Source organism: Odocoileus virginianus, chromosome 19 (assembly GCF_023699985.2).
Source record: "Odocoileus virginianus isolate 20LAN1187 ecotype Illinois chromosome 19, Ovbor_1.2, whole genome shotgun sequence".
NCBI classification, from domain to species: Eukaryota; Metazoa; Chordata; class Mammalia; order Artiodactyla; family Cervidae; genus Odocoileus; species Odocoileus virginianus.
In genome coordinates, this window is record NC_069692.1 from 635929 (window position 1) to 658350 (window position 22422).

A 22422-nucleotide genomic window follows, 5' to 3' on the forward strand; every position below is an offset into this window, starting at 1 on the left:
GATTCAGTGAGGGTTAGAATTGCTGTCCACACTGTGAGCACACTCATGATCGGACTTCAGGTTGAATCCTGTGAATCAGAGAGGCCTTATTCAGCACCAGCTTCACTAATTATTTCAGAAACCTTTTAGGCCTGGTTTACTTTTCTCAGCCTTGTATACTTAGATTTATCCATGCTATTGTGTGCTGTTGACTCAATACATTATATGGTTGAACAATACTCAACTAAATATTCTGATTTACTTATTGATCCTCCTGTCAGGGGAATGGAGTTGTTTTCAGATTTAACACTCTTAAAATTAAAGATACTATGAACATTTACAGATAATTTTTCTTGTCAACATAGCTGCTGAACTGTTTGGCCATATGGTAAGTACATAACTGATTTTCCAAGGAACTGTTAGTCTGTTTTATATTCTCACTAGCAAGAGAAGACTCTACACGTGGACATCACCAGGTGGTCAACACTGAAATCAGATTGATTATATTCTTTGCAGCCAAAGATGGAGAAGTTCTATACAGTCAGCAAAAACAGAAGTAGGAGCTGACTATGGCTCCGATCATGAGCTGCTTATTGCCAAATTCAGACATAAATTGAAGAGAGTAGGGAAAACCACTAGATCATTCAGGTATGACCTAAGTGAAACCACTTACAATTATACAGTGGAAGTAACAAATAGATTCAAGGGATTAGATTTGACAGACAGAGTGCCTGAAGAATTATGGATGGAGGTTCGTGACACTGTACAGGAGACAGGGATCAAGACCATCCCCAAGAAAAAGAAACGCAAAAAGGCAAATGGGTTATCTGAGGAGGCCTTACAAATAGTTGAAAAAAGAAGAGAAGCAAAAGGCAAAGGAGAAAAGGAAAGACATAACCATCTGAATGCAGAGTTCCAAAGAACAGCAAGGAGAGATAAGAAAGCCTTCCTCAGTGATCAGTGCAAAGAAATAGAAGAAAACAATAAAATGTGAAAGACCAGAGATTTCTTCAAGAAAATTAGAGATACCAAGGGAGCATTTCACGCAAAGATGGGCATGATAAAGAACAGAAATGGCATGGACCTAAAAGCAGCAGAAGATACTAAGAAGAGGTGGCAAGAATACACAGAACAACTATACAAAAAAGATCTTCATGACCCAGATAACCACAATGGTGTAATCACTCACCTAGAGCCAGACATCCTGGAATGCAAAGTCAAGTGGGGAACAAAGCTAGTGGAAGTGATGGAATTCCTTTTGAGCTACTTCAAATCCTAAAAGATGATGCTTTGAAAGTGCTGCACTCAATATGGCAGAAAATTTGGAGAACTCAGCAGTGGCCACAGGACTGGAAAAGGTCAGTTTTCATCCCACTCCCAAAGAACGGCAATGCCAAATAAGGTTTAATTTACAGCACAACTGCACTCATCTCACATGCTAACAAAGTAATATTCAAAATTCTCCAAGCCAGGCTTCAACAGTATATGAACCGTAAACTTTCAGATGTTCAAGCTAGATTTACAAAAGGCAAAGGAACCAGAGATCAAATTGCCAACATCCACTGGATCATTGAAAAAGCAAGAGAGTTCCAGAAAAAACATCTTCTGTTCTACTGACTACACCAAAGTGTTTGACTGTGTGGATGACAACAAACTGTGGAAAATTCTTAAAGAGATGGGAACACCGGACCAACGTACCTGCCTCCTGAGAAATCTGTATGCAAGTCAAGAAGCAACAGTTACAACAGACCTGGAGAAACTGGTTCCAAATTGAGGAAGGCGTTTGTCAAGGCTGTTTGTCACCCTGTTTGTTTAACTCATATGCAGAGTACATCATGCAAAATGCTGGGCTGTATGAAGCATAAGCTGGAATCAAGATTGCCAGCAGAATTATCAATAACCTCAGATACGCAGATGACACCACTCTTATGCAGAAAGCCAAGAGCTAAAGAGCCTCTTGATGAAAGTGAAAGAGGAGAGTGAAAAAGTTGGCTTAAAGCTCAACATTCAGAAAACTAAGGTTCTGGCATCCGGTCCCAACACTTCATGGCAGATAGACGGGGAAACAATGGAAACATGAGAGACTTACTTTTTGGGCTCCAAAATCACTTCAGATGGTGATTGTAGCCATGAAATTAAAAGACGCCTGCTCTTTGGAAAAAAAGTTATGACCAACCTAGACAGCATAATAAAAAGTAGAGACATTACTTTGCTGACAATTGTCCGTCTAGTTAAAGCTATGGTTTTTCCAGTGGTCATGTATGGATGTGAGAGTTGGACTATAAAGAAAGGTGAGCACCGAAGAACTGTTGCTTTTGAACTGCGACGTTGAAGACTCTTAAGAGTCCATTGAACTGCAAGGAGATCAAACCAGTTCATGCTAAAGGAAATCGGTCCTGAATATTCATTGGAAGGACCAATGCTGAAACTAAAGCTCCAATACTTTGGACACCTGATGTGAAGAGCTGACTTATTTGAAAAGACCCAGATGCTGGGAAAGATTGAAGGCGGGAGGAGAAGGGGACAACAGAGGATGAGATGGTTGGATGGCATCACCACCTCGATGGACATGAGTTTGAGCAAACTCTGTAGTAGGTGATTGACAGGGAAGCCTGGCATCCTGCAGTCCATGGGGTGCAATGAGTTGGACACAACTTACTGAGTGAACTGAGCAATTTATGACTTCCCAGAACCTCTTTAAAGCTTAGCCACATTAATCTTTTTTACATTTAGCCATTCTTGTCACTGTCCATTGCATTTCTCTGCCAACTAATCAAATCGCACTTTATTCAGGTATTTACTGTCCATTCCCTTGTAGCTTAGTTGGTAAAGAATCTGCCTGCAATGCAGGAGACCCGGGTTTGATTCTGGGTCACGAAGATCCCCTTTAGGAGGAAATGGAAACCCACTCCAGTATTTTTGCCTGGAGAATCCCATGGACAGAGGACCCTGGTGCGCTACAGCCCACGGGGTTGAAAGAGTCACATACGACTTAGCGACTAAACCACCAGCAGTATGTATTCTTTCATGCGTTTAAATATTTTGCTCATTATTTACATTGAGTCGTTGATCCGTTCTTTCCTGATCAACTTGTCTTAAGATATGTCTAAAATCAATAGGCCATAAGTGTGTACTGTATTTCAGGCTTATCTACTTGGTAGCTTTTCGGTAAACTCTAGGATCTTCTCTGTTTCTAAACACGATGACTCTAAATACAGTTTTACTGCTTCCTCTCTCAAAGTACAGCAGTCTCATTGCAGGGGCAAGGCGGGCTTGTACAAGGAGAACTCCAAGTGAGGAGACAGAGCATTCTTTCCTTGCTCCTTCCCTTTGGTGAACAGCGTTCAGTTTCTCACCATGGTATATCCCTAAGGTTTTCACAGAAAACAAAATTTATTGTGCTGAGAAATTTTCCTTCTGTTCTTACTTTTGTATTTTCTCGAAAAAATCATGAATGGGCGGTGAATCTTGGCAACTGATTTTTCTGCATATACTCAGATAAAGTGGGTCTTTCTGTTAATATTGTGAATTATACAGATTGTTTTATGAATGTGAAAACAGCTTTTCATTCCTGAGATAAATCTCACGTGAACATCATGTACTATTTTTTTGTATGTTTCTGGGTTCTATTTCAAATTCACAGTAGGATTTTACTTCTGTGTTCATGTGAGAGAGTGTGAGTTTGTTTTCAGTTTTGCTTTGTTTTCCTGCAACGTCTGTCTAGTTTTGACATAAAGTAATGATAGTCTCAGGAAATGAGCAAGAAATGTTTCTTATTCTTCAGTCTCTAAAGAGAGTTTGGGTAGTTTCTTGCTTAAATGCATAATATATTTGGCCCCAGAGTATTCTTGTAGAGAAGTTCATAATTTTAAATACACTTTATTTAATCAGTGTAATTTAGGTTTTCTACTTTTTCTTGAGTCAGTTTTGGTAATTTTCAGCTTTCAAGGAATGTGTGCATTTAGTCTATATTGTTGAGAATACTGCCAAAGATTTTTTCATATTTATATTTACTTATTTTATTTTCACAGCTTTCTTGGTATATACTGCATTTATATTTATGTTGAAATTTCCTGTTCGTCTCCTTCTTATTCATGCTTTCTTTTTCTAATTGAATGAAAGCTTCCTTAAATTCTATAGTGCTTTACAACTTTCACAAGTTTCACACACATGATTTTAAGTAATCCTGTAATAGCCACTTTTCCCTCCTACCCCTGTATTGTCCCTCCCCCCACCTTCTCCCCACTGGTAACTATGAGCTTCTCTTCATCTGTGAGTTTGTTTCTTTTTTTGCTGAATTCACTAGTTTGTTATATTTTTTTACATTCCATATATATGTATTTGTCTTTCTCTGTCTTACCTCATTTAATATAAGGTTCTCCAAGTCTATCCATGTTGCTACAAATGGCAAGATTTTATTCTTTTTGTTATTGCTGAGTAGTATTCCAGTAGGCATCTCTGTGTGTGTGTGCAGTCACATCTGTATCTATTCATCTCTCATGGACATTGAGGTTGCTTCTATAACTTGGCAATCATAAATAATGCTGCTATGAACATTGAGGCACATATATCTTTTAATTACTATTTTTTGGATTTATATACCCTGAAAGTGGAATTGCTGAGTCATATGGTAGTTCTATTTTCAGCTTAATGAGAAACTTCCATACTGTTTTCCACAGTGGCAGTACCAATTTACATTCCTGCCAAACTGTGTACAAGGGTTTGCATTTCTCCACATCCTTGCTAACACCTGTTATTTGTGTATTTTATGATGACTACCATTCTGAGAGGTGTGAGATGACATCCCACTGTGACTTTGATTTACATTTGCTTGATGATTAGTGATGTTGAGCATCTTTTCATGTGCCCATGAGTTAATCAGCTATTTTTGATGTTGAGCTGTATAACTCCTTATATACATTCTGTATTTTATATATATATATATATTCAGGATTGATTTCCTTTAGGATGGACTGGTTTTATTTCCTTTCAGTCCAAGGGATTCTCAAGAATCTTTTCTAACATCACAATTTGAAAGGATCAATTTCCACTTAGCATTCACACCCTGAATATTCATAGGAAGGACTGATGCTGAAGCTGAAGCTCCAAAACTTTGGTCACCTGATACAAAGACTTGACTCACTGGAAAAGACCTTGATGCTGGGAAAGATTGAAGGCAAAAGGAGAGCGTGCAGTAGAGGATGAAATGGTTAAACAGCATCACAGACTAAATGGACATCAATTTGAGCAAACTTCCGGAGATAGTGAAAGACAGGGAAGCCTGGCATGCTGCAGTCCATGGGGTCACAAACAGGTGGATGCAACATAGTAACTGAACAGCAGCAATAATGTTCTTCCAGCAGCCAGCTACTTTACCCGTGAATCAACCAGTTCTCTTTGTGGTGTGTTGCCATGCTCTGTTAGAATACGTCTAAAATAGTCTTTATCCTAGAACTATAAAGCACTATAGTGCTAAGGTCCAACATTTTAGGGTCTCCACTGAATGCCTTATTAAACAAGGTCTTGGTTTTATAGTTGGATAGAATCTGGATTATCCCAGGCACTGTGTGAGGTCTGGCTATTGTTCAGCTCAAACTCTTTGTAGTATTTCTTTTATGAGTAGTTTTCCTTTATTTGGGCTTGTGAAGTGTCCTCCTATATATGTGCAGCTTAGTAGTCAACAAGAAATCAAGAAAACCTCTGCAGAAATTACTTGAACTCTTCCTTTTCAGAGTTTTCTTCTCTCCATGACCCTGACCCAGAATTCCCCTACATCAGTTCTCTGGAACTCCAGACTGTGACCCACCAGTTCAGTGAGAGTGCTGGGACTGGTGGGCCTCCAGGCCAAAAGTCAAGGCAATCATGGGCTACATTGTTTACTTATCTTAAGAATCACAACTCTGTATTGCTTATTGTCTAAAATTCACTAATTCGTGTATCTGTCCAGAGTTTTAGCTATTTACCGTGGGAAGGGTACTCTGTATGTCTAATACTCTTTTTACTACGTTGAAGAAATTTTATTTTAAAAAGACAATTTGTTACACTTTTCCCAAAAATTCAGCTTAATATGCAAATTTGAGATGCAAATCTCCAATAAGAATTGCATCAAAGGAGCTTGCATAACTCAGTGAAGCTACAAGACATGCCTTGTAGGGCCACCTAAGACAGAGGGGTCACAGTGAAGAGTTCACAAAATGTGGTATACTGGAGGAAGAAATGGCAAACCAGCTCAGTATTCCTGCCACGAGAATCCCAGGAATAGTATGAAAAGTCAGAAAGATATGACACTGGAAGATGAGTCCCCCAAGGTCAGAAGGTTTCCAACGTGCTACTGGGGAAGCGCAGAGGGCAATTGCTAACTGCTCCAGAAAGAATGAAACAGCTGGGCCAAAGTGGAAATGACACTCCACTGTGGATGTGTCCAATGGTGAAAGTAAAGTCTCATGCCATAAATAACAATACTGCATAGGAACCTGGAATGTTCAGTCCATGAATCAAGGTAAATTGGATGTAGTCAAGCAGGAGTTAGCTTGTGGTCAAGAGTGAACATTGAAATCTTAGGAATCAGTGAACTAAAATGATCGGGCTTTGGACAAATTTAATTCAAGTGACCATTACATTTACCAATGTGGGCAAGAATCCCTTAGAAGAAACGGCATAGCCCTCTGTGGGGAGAGAGCAAATTGGCGTGTTCAGGCTCTCTTACCCCATGTGTTGTAAATAATGATTATGCAACAGATCATTCGTAGCACTGTGCATGCACGTCGAGAGGTGCTCACTTGGTGTGGCACATGTGTGTGAGCTCCACCTAGAAAGCGGCAGCATCACTGCTGCATCACGGCTGTGTCCACTGGGCCAGCCACAAGCGGAGAGAAGCTGTGTTATGGCCGCCATGCCCACAAGGGGATGCCTGCAGTTCCTATGGCTCCTCAAGTCTCTGTCCAGCCTCTTAACTCACACCTTGCCTACGCTGGGTTCAGCAAACAGTGCGAACAGCAAGACAACCAGTGCCATGAACAGGATCAGCAACACACCCTTACAGTTAACAAGAGTCCAAAAGTGCAGTCTCAAAAACGACAGAATGATCTCGGTTCGTTTCCCTTCCACATCACGGTAATTTAGGTCTAGGCCCCACCACTAATGTCAAAGAAGCAGAAGCTGACTAGTTCTATGAAGACTGACGAGACTTTCTAGAACAAACACCAAGAAAAAAAGATGTCCTTTTCATCATAGGGACCTGAATGCAAAACTAGTAAGTCAAGAGGTACCTGGAGTAACAGACATGTTTGCTATTCCAGATACCTGCAATAACAGACAAGCACCTCGGGCTACGCTGGTGCCTCAGCTGGTAAAGAATCTGCCTGCAATGCGGGAGACTCAGGTTAAATCCCTGCCTTTAATGCAGGAAGACACCCTGGAGAAGACAATAGCTACTCACTCCAGTATTCTGGCCTGGAGAACTCCATGGACTACATAGTCCACGCGGTCACAAGGAGTCACAAAACTGAGGGATTTTCACTTTGGCCTCGGAGTACCAAATGAAGCAGAGCAAAGGCTACCAGAGTTTTGTCAAAGAATATGCTGGTTATTGCAAACACCCTTTTCCAACAACCTGAGAGACAACTCTACACATGGACATCACCGAATGGTCAATAATGAAATCAGACTGATTGACATTTATAATATTCATCTAACATCTAATAGTAAAATAAAGCTGGTTTTTCCTTGCTAACTCTCCCACTCCACAGCACTTTTCTAAGTCCCTGTTCTCTTTCTGACTATGATTTCATGATTGCCATATAGTGATAGTCCCCTAATTTTTATGTATGTCCCTCTTTGTCTCAAGTTTTAATTTCACATTTCTATGTTTGACAACTTCAATGTTTCCACATATTCAATATATACAAAATAAACTTTTTCTGTTCTCCAAGAAGCCACTTCTTTCCATTTTCGTAATTCTACTTGGTGACATTCATTTTTCCTCTTAGTTTTTTTTTTTTTTTTCCATTTATTTTTATTAGTTGGAGGCTAATTACTTTACATCATTACAGTAGTTTTTGTTATACATTGAAATGAATTAGCTATGGATTTACATGTATTCCCCATCCCAGTCCCCCCTCCCACCTCCCTTTATAATATTAATTTTATAATATTAATTTTTACACTGATTGTCCTCTCTCCTTCACATTAAATGTTTCCTGAGTCCTTTGTACAATACCTCCTGTATACAAGTGAGTATTTCTATTGCTGCTTATAGAAGATTTATTGCATTGAGTGTCCCAAATATACAGCTTCCTTACATTCATGCCCCTTATATTCCCTTCTACTCTAACTCCATCTCTTACCACTGTTTTACTGAATTTCTGAGCCTTACATGTAGTAGACACCTTGAACTGACTAATCGTTAATCATTATATACCCTTTTATAGTAAAAAAAAAAAAATCTGGAAAAGCATAAAAGTAAATTTTCTATATTTCCTTGCTGCTCTGGTTCTGAATATGCTGTTAAGTTTAGAAATAAATGCACACAGAAAAACTGTATTAGCTGAAACTGAATCACACAGTGAGATTCAGGGCTCTTTTATGGACCCTGTGTCTATAGTAGGAGCTCCTGGAGTCAGCAAGCGGCTTCATGATCATGATGGTGAAGGCAGCAATTCCTCTGAAACCAGATTTTGCTCAGTGATTGTGGGAGGGGGTTGTTCAGTCACCCAGTTGTGTCTGACTCTGCAACCCCATGGACTGCAGCACACCAGGCTTCCCTGACCTTCACTGTCTCCCGGAGCTTGATCAAACTCATGTTCATTGAGTTGACTGTGCCATCCAACCATTTGTTGCCCTCTTTTTCTCCTGCCCTCAATCTTTCCCAGCATCAGAGTCTTTTCCAGTGAGTTGGCTTTTCACATCAGGTGGCCAATAAAGTATTGGATCTTCAGTATCCATCCTTCCAATGAATATTCAGGGTGGATTTCCTTTAGGATTGATTGGTTTGATCTCCTTGCTGTCTCAGGGACTTCCAAGAGTCTTCTCTAGCAACATAGTTAGAAAGGACCAATTCTTTGGCACTCACCCTTCCTTATGGTCCAACTCTCATTTTTGTACGAGACTACTGGAAAAACCATAGCTTTGACTATACAGACTTCTGCTGGTAAAGAGACGAATCTGCTTTTTAATATGCTGTCTAAGTTTGTCATAGCTTTTCTTCCAAGAAGCAAGCATCTTTTAATTTCATAACTGCAGTCACTGTCCACAGTGATTTTGGAGCCGAAGGAAATAAAGTTACGGAAGGGACCTAGGTTTTTCTTCAACAGTTCCATAGCTCTTCATGCATTTTTTTCCTTCTCCTTAAAATTGATTGGAGTAAATTCTGTCATCCATTGGTAAGAATGCTGATGAGTAGTTTTCTTGTCTTTAAACCGTAATACTAATATCTTGAAAGGTTATTAAAATAATTGAATGGGACAATTCATGTAAAGCATGTTAAGACATATTATCTGCCAAAAACTAACTCTTGTTTTTCTGTTTTTACTCTTGTTTTAAAGTTGCTTAATAATCAGAATGCCTGGGTTTGAATCATGGCTTGTAGCGTATGTTCTTTCTGCTAGCTTGGTCAAGCTGCTTAACTTTTCTATGGTTTGATTTCTTTATCTATAAACTAGGTAAAAAGCAAAACTACTTCATGTAGTTTGGCAAGGGAAGCCCACAAATTAATGAGACTATGTTAATAGTTTTTTTTTTCCTGTACTTTGTTATTCTCCACACAAATCTGATTCCATCAAACTAATTTCCCACATTGATTCCTGCTTTAATGCCACGAGCTCAACCTGTTTCCTCAGAGCTCTGGGCACACCTTTTAAAAATAACACTCAGTATCCTGACATTATATATTCTATGTTTTTCAATTCAAATCCATTTTCAAGCTGTTCCTTTTTCATGCAATCTTTTCAAGGACCTGTAATCTACCTTGATCATTTTCTTGGTCTTGAAAGCTCCTACAAACAGCACCATGCGTTTTAACACAACACTGTTTTTTCCATTAGTAAATGTGCCTTATTTCTTTCTCAAAAGGATTTTTTGCTCTTTCAGATCATTAGTAACTAATTAAAAAAAAATCTAACAGAGTTCTTACAAGACTTCTCCATTTAACAGTGACTTGAAAATCTACTGACTAGATGATTTACCATGTCATGGATTGAAATCAATTAGATTACACAATATTTTGTCATTAAATGTAGAGAACTTAGATGTATGAGTTTGGTTAAGTGTTTAATATTATATATACACAATTTTCTTAATATTAATTTTTTTCTCTTTACCAAAACATTTCTGTCTCTAATTTCCTTTGATTGTGCTTACTTCTACCATAGAAACAATAATAATATTAGATGAACTGACAAAATGAACACAGAAAATATGTCACTGTCAACATTAAAACATGAGAATGACTTCTGTTCCTCAGATACATTTGTTAGCAGTGACATAAGACTCACAGATAAAAGGGCTTAGAGAATCGTTTTCAAACTTGGCTGCATAATGGAATCACCTGGTGAACTTTAACAATATCGATACAGTAAGTCCCCTACATGTGAAACTTCGAGCTCGCATGTCCAATGACATAAGTGAGTTCACATGCCTGGTGTACACTGTCACATGCATGCATCCTCTTCAGGTGGTTGTGCTTCTGTGTACATTATTGTACACTACTGCACTGAACACAGAGTATGGTATCTTTACTTCAAGCCCAGGGTGTCCAAAAGCAAGTGTAAAAGCAGGGGTGAAGTAGCTGGCACTACTGTACTTTTCAAGGTATTGTACAATAAGATTTAGAATGTTTCACTTTTTGTGTTTGCTTTTTAAGTATGTATTATTTGTGTGAAAAGTGTTATGAATGTATTACTGTACAGTACTGTATAGCCAAGCCAATTGTGTTAGATGGCTACCTAGGCTAACTTTTTTGGACTGAGAAACAAACTGGACTTACGAACATGCGCTCAGAATGGAACTTGCTTCTATGTAGGGGACTTAGGGTAATGTGTCAGCATGCTAAAAAGCAGAGACGTTACTTTCCCGACAATGGTCTGTTGAGTCAAAGCTATGGTTTTTCCAGTGGTCATGTATGGATGTGAGAGTTGGACCATGAAGAAAGCTGAGCACCAAAGAATTGATGCTTTGAACTGTGGTGTTGGAGAAGACTCTTGAAAGTCCCTTGGACTGCACGGAGATCCAACCAGTCAATCTTAAAGGAAATCAGTCCTGAATATTCATTGGAAGGACTGATGCTGAAGCTGAAACTCCAATCCTTTGGCTACCTGATGTGAAGAACTGACTCATTTGAAAAGACCCTGATGCTGGGGAAGATTGAAGGTGGGAGGAGAAGGGGATGACAGAGGATGAGATGGTTGGATGGCATCACTGACTCAATGAACATGAGTCTGAGTAAGCTCTGGGAGTTGGTGATGGACAGGGAGGCCTGGTGTGCTACAGTCCATGTGGTCGCAAAGAGTCGGACACAACTGAGTGACTGAACTGAACTATGGTACCTGCGTCTTAACCCCAGAGACTTCCATTTAATTCCACTGGCATATGCCTTGGCAACTAGATATTTAAAGTCAGTCAGATGAGTCTTATGAGCAATTAGAAATAAGAACCGTTGGTCAGAGGTTATTCTCCTCTCAGCATCCACTCTTGTTCACTTTCCTCTCACTTTAGGAATACACTACTTGGTTGGAGAGGCTTAAGGCCACTCCTTTGTCATTACTAGTAACACCTTTGATACCAGTAAGGGTGATAAAATGGCATTATTTTGAAAACTATTTTATGAAAATATTTTTCTGTAATTTCAGCAGGCAGTAACAATATTCATGTATTACCAGAAAGAAGGTAGTGATGAAAAGATCTGCCTGGCAAAACGAGAGAGGAAGAAAAGGGAAAACAAGTTTACAGCTGCATTAATTAACTATAAAAGAAAGTTACAGTTTCAAGTTGTATGTACCTGGTCGATGGCACCCAGATCATCAGCAAAGCTGTTTACTTCTGACAGAAGCAGAGATATTATAGATCTTCTCAACAAGCTGCAACTTCCCAGGGTTACCAGACTCTGCGAGACATAACGCTGCACCTGAAACTACAGATCAAGATAAGTAGGCTTCTACTTTCTGTCAAGCCAGGTCAGAAAATATTTAATGGGCATTTTCTAAGATTTACTACTGAGCTCCCTGCTGCGGGGAGCACAGAAAGTGTCAACATAATTCTGGGTCAGTCTCAAGCAAAACTGTGAAGTAGACAGATTATCATGATAGAAGCAATGAAATTTTATAGCAGTTAATATTTTGAAATGTGTGACAAGGTTCTAAAATGGAAGTTTTAGCTGAAGGACCAAAAGATCATATCGTTTAGATGATAGACTACATACAAAATGAATCAAGGGGATGACAAAACCAGACTCTTAGACCCTTAACCATTAAATATAGATATGGAGCTGTAGAGGTAGAGATGATAAAAAGGAAAGAGGAAAAGGTTTGAAGATGTCTTTGGGGAGAGGCCCACCTCCACGCTGCAGAGGGACGGGTGTGGGTGCCTATTCTGCACAAATCAAAAGAGAGATCATTTAGTGCGAGGAGAAAAAAATGTGGGACTCTGATTTTTCATCTAGAGGTAGCAAAAGAACTTATCATTCAATAAATTCCAAAGGACAGTGGGAGACAATAAACCATATCCCTTATAGTTATTAGGAGAAATGCCACTTGATTATCATTCCCATTAAGGTACATATAACTCATACCTCAGTTTTCATTAAATCTTAGCTTTAATATATCTGGGAGAAAGGAGGCTTCAAGGAGTATCTCAAAACACAAAAACAGCATCTACCTTGCCATTGCACTCTATGAGCTTAAAATCATATTGGGGAGACACTGCTTTTCTATATAAAATATTTAAATGACAATGCTAAATAACTAATACCATATGACACTAAGAAATGCCATCTGTGTCCTTTAGGATGGACACTTAATATAGATATTTCCAAACTGATATTTTAATGATATGCTTTAAAAGCTAATCAATGACACTAAAAAACTGAATAGATTATAGACTTCAAAAAATGTCTATTATAAATCCAGATGTGTATAACTAGCTGTTAATAATAATTTTCTAAATCAACTTACCAAATTTACAACTAAAACCACACAATTTATTATCATAGCAAATCAGTTATTTATCAGTTATTTCCTAATAAGATAAGTAGCTAAGACTCCCATCTTTTGTAACTCTTTAATACCATTTATTATATGTCCCATTTTTTATAACATTTTTCTTTGTACCTGAAATAAAGAGTGCTCTTAGCTAAGTTCTGAAAAACTTCTATTGAGTATTTCACAGATGATGCAGTTGTTTACTTACCATTTTTCCTTAATATCTAATCTTTAGGGGATAGCTTAAAGACAAGATAAATTTCACAATAAAATGGACTTTACACAGGGGGGATGAAGTGAAGGTGTGACAAACTGCAGACTCTAGGGCCCAACACTTGCCTAAGTCAAATCCCAGCTCCACGCTTATCAACTTGTACTAACAACTTACTAAACCTTATATGTCTCAGCTTACACTTCTGCAAAACAGTGACTGGACAGCAGCACCTACATAGAGTCCTACATGTGAAGTTAAGACAGCAAAAATGATTAACATAGGGCCAGGCCCCCAGTAAGTGTCCCTTAAGTGTTAAATGTTACAATGTAGGATAGTAATATAAAGGCATTAAAGGTTATGTTTAATTCATTGACCCTTGAGATGTTAAATACTAGAAATAAAATCATTTGTCTAGAGTTAATACAGTCCTTTTAGAGGACACCGCTGAGAAGGAAAGTTCATCACAAAGCGTTTTTCCACTGTATGGCTGTGAAGTAAGACTGTTCTCCAATGTGACTGAGATCCATATGAGAGCAGAGACTAAGTATATAGCCATTAGGATGATTTAAAATTCTGTGAATGTTATTATAAAATGGTCTCTATTCTTCCTTTCATTTTAATTGACATTTGCCCTTTTGTAAATTGCAGGGAACTTTGAGAGAGGCTGAGCTGGAGCCTGGGCTTTTATCACGTATGAGGTGACTGCAGTGGAAACCAGAAAAGGGCTTGGCAACACCTCCACCACCCTTTTCTACTCTATAGCGCCTCTTATCTGTATTTCAGGGACAGGAGGGCTGGAAAGAAATTTTGCAGATTCCTCTGCAGTTAGGATTCGGGATGTGATCTGAGCTCTGCCAGGTAGAGCATTCATTTGGGAACTGGATGCAGCAGTGCATTTTAGAATAAGAGAAGCAGGGCGCAGTCTGTGGCAGAGGTGGTGTGATTCTGGCTTATCCTGCAGCCGGCTCAGAGGACTCCTTCATCTCCAGGTTCTTAAACTCAGTAGAAGCAGCAGGATACTATTTTGGTGACCCACTGGCTTAGGGAGTCATTCCTATTAGCTCAAGGTTTCCCCAAGGTGCTTGGATCTATATATTCACCTAGAGGATTCACAGACCTCAGTGCCACATTGAAGTACTGGATTATCCAGGAGTGGAAATGCCTACCCACGTGCCCAATAAATTTGCCTATTTGACCTGCACAGGAAATTGAAGGATCTTGGAGAACGCCAGTGAATTATTATAAAATTAGTCAGGCGGTGTTTCTACTTACACAGTGCTAATGACGGTTCCAGATGCAGCTCCCTGCCTCTGACACTTGGGAAAGCAGGTCCTGACCGGGGGAGTTTGCATTTACCTAGGATACTGCAGTGTGCTTCTCCTGTCCTGTCCAGGCTGTGGCAACTTGCTGGCTCCATGCCATCATTAAGTTCACAGGATTCTGATTACTGAACTGGTCCAACGACAGCATGCCAGTGCACTGGACGCATGCTGATTTGGCAGGGCTCTGAGCACCCCAGTAAACACACATGCATTTCAGAGAATGAACCCCAGAAATTCAGATGCCTGGTGCACTTGGCAAATTTCGGGGTCTGACACATGTTGGAATACACTCCCCAAATGCAAAACATGTTGCTTTAGATGTAGCTCCCATCACTAATAAAAAGATACAATACTTGATGTGCCTCTGGATATCTGAGGCAACATATATCCCTTTGGTTTTTTTACTTAGATGTACAGATTGAGAAATCACAAGGCTGTGAATTTCAAGAGGGGCCCAGAAGAGCATAGAAAGATCTCTAGAAGCTGAGGAAGAAGTTTGTTCCTCTAGGTGACGAACAAGAATGGATCTCATGACCAATAAGAGCCAATATCCCTGGAGCTAATCAATATATTCTGTGAATTCTGCAGACGTGACCCTAATCAGATAATTACAAAGGAGGGCATGTAGGTTTGGGGAGAAAGTCATACCTTTCTTGACAAGTAAATTTTATCCTTTATAGAAAAAAAAAACCACTTGCTTATGCTATTTGGCCCCAGTAAAGACTGAATGAGTTCCTGACTGTAGACACCAAGTGACAGTATGCCCAGAGCTACTCATCTCAATTGGGTGTTATCTAAAGTCAGGCATACATGGCACAGTTCCATCATTCAGTTCAGTTCAGTTCAGTCACTTAGCCATGTCTGACTCTTTGCGACCCCATGAACTGCAGCATGCCAGGCCTCCCTGTCCATCGCCAGCTCCCAGTCCACCCAAACCCATGTCCATTGAGTCGGTGATGCCATCCAACCATCTCATTCTCTATCGTCCCCTTCTCCTCCTGCCCTCAATCTTTCCCAGCATCAGAGTCTTTTCAAATGAGTCAACTCTCCGCATCAGGTGGCCAAAGTACTAGAGTTTCAGCTTCAACATCAGTCCCTCCAATGAACACCCAGGACTGATCTCCTTTAGGAAGGACTGGTTGGATCTCCTTGCAGTCTAGGGGACTCTCAAGAGTCTTCTGCAACACCACAGTTCAAAAGCATCAATTCTTCGATGTTCAGCTTTCTTTAGAGTCCAACTCTCACACCCATACATGACTACTGGAAAAACCATAGCCTTGACTAGACGAACCTGTGTTGGCAAAGTAATGTCTCTGCTTTTTAATATGCTGTCTAGGTTGGTCATAACTTTCTTTCCAAGGAGCAAGCGTCTTTTAATTTCATGGCTGCAATTTCATCATTAAGTAGTTGTAATAGATCAAAATAGGGATCAAGTAGGAACGGAAACCATGGGTAAAGTTTCCTTGGGCAGTTAGTTCCAACTAGAATACCACTTCATAAAAGGTTGAATAGTAGGAAACATGCTCTAAACCAGTGACCAATATACAACGTTCCGTCCCCCACATCCAGAATACAGAGGTTCAGGAATCAATGTATGAAAGTGAGGCTAGGAACTCTCAAGAGACATCTAATGATTTATGGGCAAAGTATTATTCCCATCCTTGTGGCACTGGATTTCTCCCTAGAGGTCTACATAAGCAAGTGAAAATGCTTCCTACTGACTGACCCAGCAGTAGTTTCACAAACTGGAAGTTGAGGTTTCCACCTGGCCACGTAGATTTTTTCATGCTACAACGCCATTGGCAAAAGAGAGGTTCCTGGTGCAGCTGACTTCAGTGTGAAGGAAAACAGGGATTTACAATGTGATGGAGCAGGGAAGATTATACCTGGGATTTACAATGTGATGGAGCAGTGGAGAGTATACCTGAGATTTACAATGTGATGGAGCAGGGGAGATTATACCTGGGATTTACAATATGATGGAGCAGGGGAGATTATACCTGGGATTTACAGTATGATGGAGCAGGGGAGATTATACCTGAAATTTACAATGTGATGGAGCAGGGGAGAGTATACCTGAGATTTACAATGTGATGGAACAGGGGAGATTATACCTGGGATTTACAATATGATGGAGCAGGGAAGATTATACCTGGGATTTACAATGTGATATAGCAGGGAAGATTATACCTGGAAGCCAGGGACTGCCCTGTAGGACTGACACATCCGAGTGGCAGAAGTAAAAAGAATACTAGAGCCAGCTTCATGAGGTCAGACCCTTCAGAGATGAAACTGTATAAATCAACTAAGGTTCTGGCTGAGGACGAAGGGGAATGTGATTGGCAGTAGAAAAGAAAGTCAATACAAATCACAGACTCATAACCAGCTGTAGAACTTAAGGCCATGATGGGTTACTTTTTTCTTCCTCTGTGCTTGTGTGTGTGCACGTGTGTGTGTGTGTGACTGTGTGCATGTATTTCATAATTTAGTCCATGAATTACAAAGTCTCAAACTAGAATTATGTCTGAACTAGCATGAGGATGATTACCATCACATCACATCACATGACATGAAAGGACCGAACTTTGAATCCTTCCTTCTGAGGAGAGGTCTACAGATTTTTGTTTCCACAGAGCTGGTACATTATGTTTTCATAACACATATTGAGGTTTGAGGGAAGTTCGAATATGGGAAAATGGAGTATATGAATGTTGAATAATTAAGAGGAGTGGTCCACAGCTGATAGACTGGAATCACCACTCAGATATTCTTCAAGCACACTTCATGCACTAAAAAGGTTAATACTCTCCTTCAGAGATGGTTCTGGATATAATTTAAATGTTTGTAATTAGTACATTTTATTTAAGACATCGTGGAGAATTATTAATACTTGAGGAGAAAGGCAGGGTGTAGGGTATCCCTTTTGAATGATGATAGTTTCCTAGAAGGTATAGCAGCATTCTGGAACAGCTGGAAGAATTCTTCCTGAATCAGGAGATTCCTGATGATAAATCTCTATCATTTGGGACCAGCAGTTTTGGAGACTTCTGTCTCTATGCTGCCTCCATCAGGGAAAAAGAAGCAGCAGGACTGATTCTGTGGGTGTGTTTTACAAGAAGGGATTTTAAGACAAGTATTAAAACTGGGCTTAATGCTAGTACTAACCCAAAAGATACATATTCAGTAAAGAAAAAGAAACATTAAAAAGAACCAAGTAAAGATTCAAGAATGTGTGACATAAAAACTCAAGGTGGATGAGCTCAGGAGGACAATGAAGATGAATGAGTAAAGAGTTGATATACTTGAATACAGGTCAGTAGAATTTATGCAACTTGAAGAATGAACAGCATCTCAGGGACACGTGAGACAATAGTCACAGCTCCATTTTAAGTGTAACTGGGATTCAGAAGGAAAAAAGGGGCAGGACAGGCAGAAGATGTTTGAAGAAACAATTGCTGAAAACTCTGAATCTGGTGAAAGACAGATTAAATGTACATTAAATGTACACATTCAAGAATCTCATTAACTTAAAGCAATTAGTATTAAAAAAAAAAGCCTAGGCATATCAGGGCCAAATCCTGAAAACCGTGGATAGAGAGACAAACTTGAGAGCAATCAGAGAAAAATGACCCTTTACAGGGAACATAACATTACAAATAACTGTGGACTTCCCATCTTAATAATATCCATGAACATGAAATATGTTCTCTTTAATTTCTTTTGTTTTCTTTAATTTCTTAATATTTTCTGTTTTTAAGCAAAGATATCTTGTACTTTTCTTGAAAATTTATTATTTTGTTATTTTTATGCTAATACAAGTAAATTATTTTAATTTCATTTTAGACGCAATCACTTTTTAAGTATGTATTTAATATATAACTTTTCTGAATATGTATTTTTTCTTAAACATGTGCAAGAACTTGGATTAGAAACAACTGAATTATCAATACATTCCTCCTAGAGTAAATAAGATAAATCAACAAACCTAAGAATTGTGGGTGGGAAGTAAAAGAAAATTACATACATCTTCTTTGATTTCCTTTTTCCTTAAAAAAAAATCAGCTGTTAAAGATTTTAAATAAAATATGTACTAAAATTATCATTATTAAAGTGATACAACTATGTAGCATTTTCATGAACATTTGGGACACACTATGGATTCCGTAATCACCTGTATGTTCTCTAAAATTCCCATCACAGAGCCTCTCAGGATGCTTCTATAACTTAGCGGAGCTTGTTTCTCTCTGCTGCTGTTACTATATGACACTTATAACTCTTACTACTACAATTTCCACCTCAGAGAGGTGAGATCATCTAGTCATTTAGAGTTCAGATGCTGGATCTAGACTCCTGTTCAAAACGTAACTCTGCAAACTGTTCCCTATGTGACCACTGCGAAGTAACCACACTTCTCTTTACCTCAGTTTTCTCATCTGTAAAAGGAGGTTAAGAAGAGTTACAATTTCATAGGCTTGGTTTGAAAAATAGATGAGTTAATACATAGGACTTGTAACAGTGCTTGGCACATAGTAATGCCCAATGAATGTTAGCTATTTTCAACATCAAGAAAAGATAACAAAATGGAAGTATGTAAGAACTTATCTACAACACAGAGTCACAGATAGACAAAACAAACTTATAGTTCCCAAGGGGGAAGGGTGGGAGGAACAAATTGCAAGATTAGGACTGACGTGAACACACTACTATATATAAAATAGATCATTAATAATGACCTACTATATACTGTGCATACTGTGCTTAGTCGTGTCTGACTCTTTGAGACCCCATGGACTATAGCCCACCATGCTCCTCTGTCCATAGTGATTCCCCAAGCAAGAATACTGCAGTGGGTTCCCATTCCCTTCTCCAGGGGATCTTTCTGAGACAGAGGTGGAACCTGGGTCTCCTGCATTGAAGGCAAATTCTTTACCTTCTAAGCCATACCACATGGAATGCTACTCCATGCTGTGTAATGGCCTATATGGGGAAAACAATCTTAAAAAGGTGGATATATGTATATGTATAACTGATTCACTTTGTGCACCTGAAGCTAATACACAGTGTAAATCAACTATACCCTAATAATTTTTAAAAAATGGAAGTATAAAAATGCCTTAAAAAGATCCCAGTTGCAGCTTGATGAAGCCCTTACATCTCTTCTATCCCATTACTTCTCTCGAGGAGAAGCGCAGGCATGACTGGGTTCCCGACAGATGGGCCAAAGAAGGAGCGGGCTGGAGAAAGGCATACAGGACCTGCTTCTTCGGCTTGAGATCCCAGGGAACTTCATCTCTTTGTGATTACAGTGGTAAGACACTCTCAGAGGTGTCTATCTCCTAAGAGGAGTACTCAGTTTACAAAACAAAACACAAAAAAGAGGGCAGGGAAGGGTGATGTTAGGAGAAACAAGGTATGGCCAAGGACACCAAGATCAAGCTCTATTTTTGGCCAGAGGTGTGCACATATGTCTGACAGAGGTACATCCCAACCCTTTAACAGAAACTTCCACATAAGCCTCCATCATAGTAGGATTTTTGCTCTAAAGACTGTGCATAGTCTATCAACAAAATTCTGGAAACCTCAGAGGTACCACTAAGTGAAAATCTATAAGCTAGAGCTTGACAAGTTTCCAAAGGGGAGACCTAGCTTTGATAACACTGGTCAGGGTGGGAGGTGAGGCTTATAAGACCAATGAAGTGTGTTTAAAAAAGACAGTAATAGTAGACAAGTTCAGACCTTGTCAGAAGAACAGCAAGAAATAACAGGCACTCTGGCAAGCAAGTTCAACACATGAAAGGAGGATCTCAGGAGAGGTCATGGTTTGAAGACCCGTGATCCAGCTGTAGACTGCAGGAGCTCAGTTCTGAGGATAAACTAAGACACAGGGAAGGCTGACAATGCAGGGAACCAAGCAGAGGGAAGTGAGACAGGACTCAGTTCCCATTCCTGCCACAAAGAGGCAAGGCCCAACATGTGTTTACTGAACTGGAATGTGAGGTTATCAGTTCTACAAACACGGCTGACTGAAATGGAATTATCCAGGGCTCCTCAAATCCTTGCCATAGGACGCTGGGAGCCCAGGGCTTGAGGGAGAGCTGGGCACACAGATGCGGGTCAGGTGACTGCTGGGAAAACAGGCAGAAGGGCCAAAGCCCAACCATGTGATGACACTCGAGTACTGCGTGTATCATGGAGTTTCAAAATGAAGCGAGGCTTCTAAAAAAAATCAAAAGGCAGGCAATTATCTGATTAGGGTTAGAGCAATGAGGCCAAAGGGGCAGTTTTACTGTGAAAAAATGGTGGTACAGAGCTAACAGATGACAAAAAATCATGTATTTATCATACTTTCCATTTTTTCCATTGAAAGGGATGATCTTCAATTTGGAAATAATAAACAATAATAAAAATAGGAGATAATATGAAACAATTAGAAGTTCAAATTCAGTGATTATTGGGGTAGAGAAGATGTTAAGTCCTTTGTAAAACTGCAGATAGGATGCAAAAATACTGTGAGAATTGAACTAACTGAACTAAAGTCAATGTTTAATGAATTTTATCCTAAAGTATACAAAGCACTTGAAGGTTAATTGATAATATATTCATGATAACTGCTGAGAAGTCAGATAAAGGCCCTAATGGAATAGAAATGAGCAAGTGATACATGGGTTTCAAAAAAATATGGAAGTAGATGTCTCAACTCATAGAATAATATATATGTGGATGCTGGGACAATTCTAGGACATTACTATGCAGAACATTTTTGATAACTAAGAGAAGCATACAGAGTCCAGGAGGAAAGTACATCAATTAATAAATATCAAGTATACTACCCTGATATAAGCATGCTCCGGGAGCTGGTGTTGGACAAGAAGACTGGCATGCTGCAGTCCATAGGGTCGCAAAGAGTTGGACATGACTGAGTGACTGAACTGAACTGATACTACCTTAACTCCTATCCTATTAAGATAAAGTTGCTATATGCAATCAAAAGAAGGCCCAGACATAAAATGCATTGATTTCAACAAAGGCTCTGAGCAAGCCTTTAGGATTTCTTGCAGACACAATAGGGGCCACATGAGTTTCAGGCTGGGTGAATGAACTGCGTATGAACTGTATGACTGGATCGTAACTGCAGGGCCTCCTCTAACATCATGCTACACCATTCGACCCTTTAGTCATGTTTTTAATTAATAATTTCAACAAAATATTGCAAATCAAAATTTAAGCCAGGTAATACTAGGCAAGAGAGCTGGTGCTGTAGTAGCAAAATAAAGTAAAGCAAAAATGATAATAATAATAAATAAAAATGAACTCCCTAAGCTATAATCACTAGTCCTAAGTGAAATTTAATATGGATATATATGAAGTTATGTTTATTTAAATTCCTAGCCTGCTGAAAACAAGAACTGCAATTATAGATACTGAACATATCTTGTTTTAACATGCTAAGAACTTATCCAGGATGCAGCTAAGGACAATTAATGTCCAGAAAAATCCAAAAGCACCCCCCAAAGGGAACAGTGGCGCCTTCAAAAAATTCATTATATTTCCCAGGTTTCTTTTGTAGGCTTGGACATGGGACAGGCAATAGTTTCAGTTAGATTTTGTCATTTTGTTCAAGCCAATGTGACTGATAAGTCTGGAAAGCTCTGGGGCCCTACCCTATAAACTTTAGAATAGCCATCTGCCTATATGCAGAGCGGATCTTGCTTATTTA

At 39.3% G+C, this 22422-nt stretch overlaps 1 protein-coding gene across 3 annotated transcripts in view; it reads right to left on the reverse strand.

The window, feature by feature from the left end:
• Positions 1-22422, reverse strand: part of MEI4 (meiotic double-stranded break formation protein 4) — a 230758-nt gene that overhangs the window by 63953 nt on the left and 144383 nt on the right. For 2 of the 3 annotated variants that reach the window (XM_070480769.1, XM_070480767.1), the window contains exon 4: positions 11972-12103. The exons of the other annotated variant lie outside the window; for it this stretch is intronic. In XM_070480769.1, coding sequence (XP_070336870.1) covers positions 11972-12103 — 132 coding nt within the window. The remainder of the gene's footprint in view (positions 1-11971; positions 12104-22422) is intronic. 3 annotated transcript variants of the gene reach the window in all.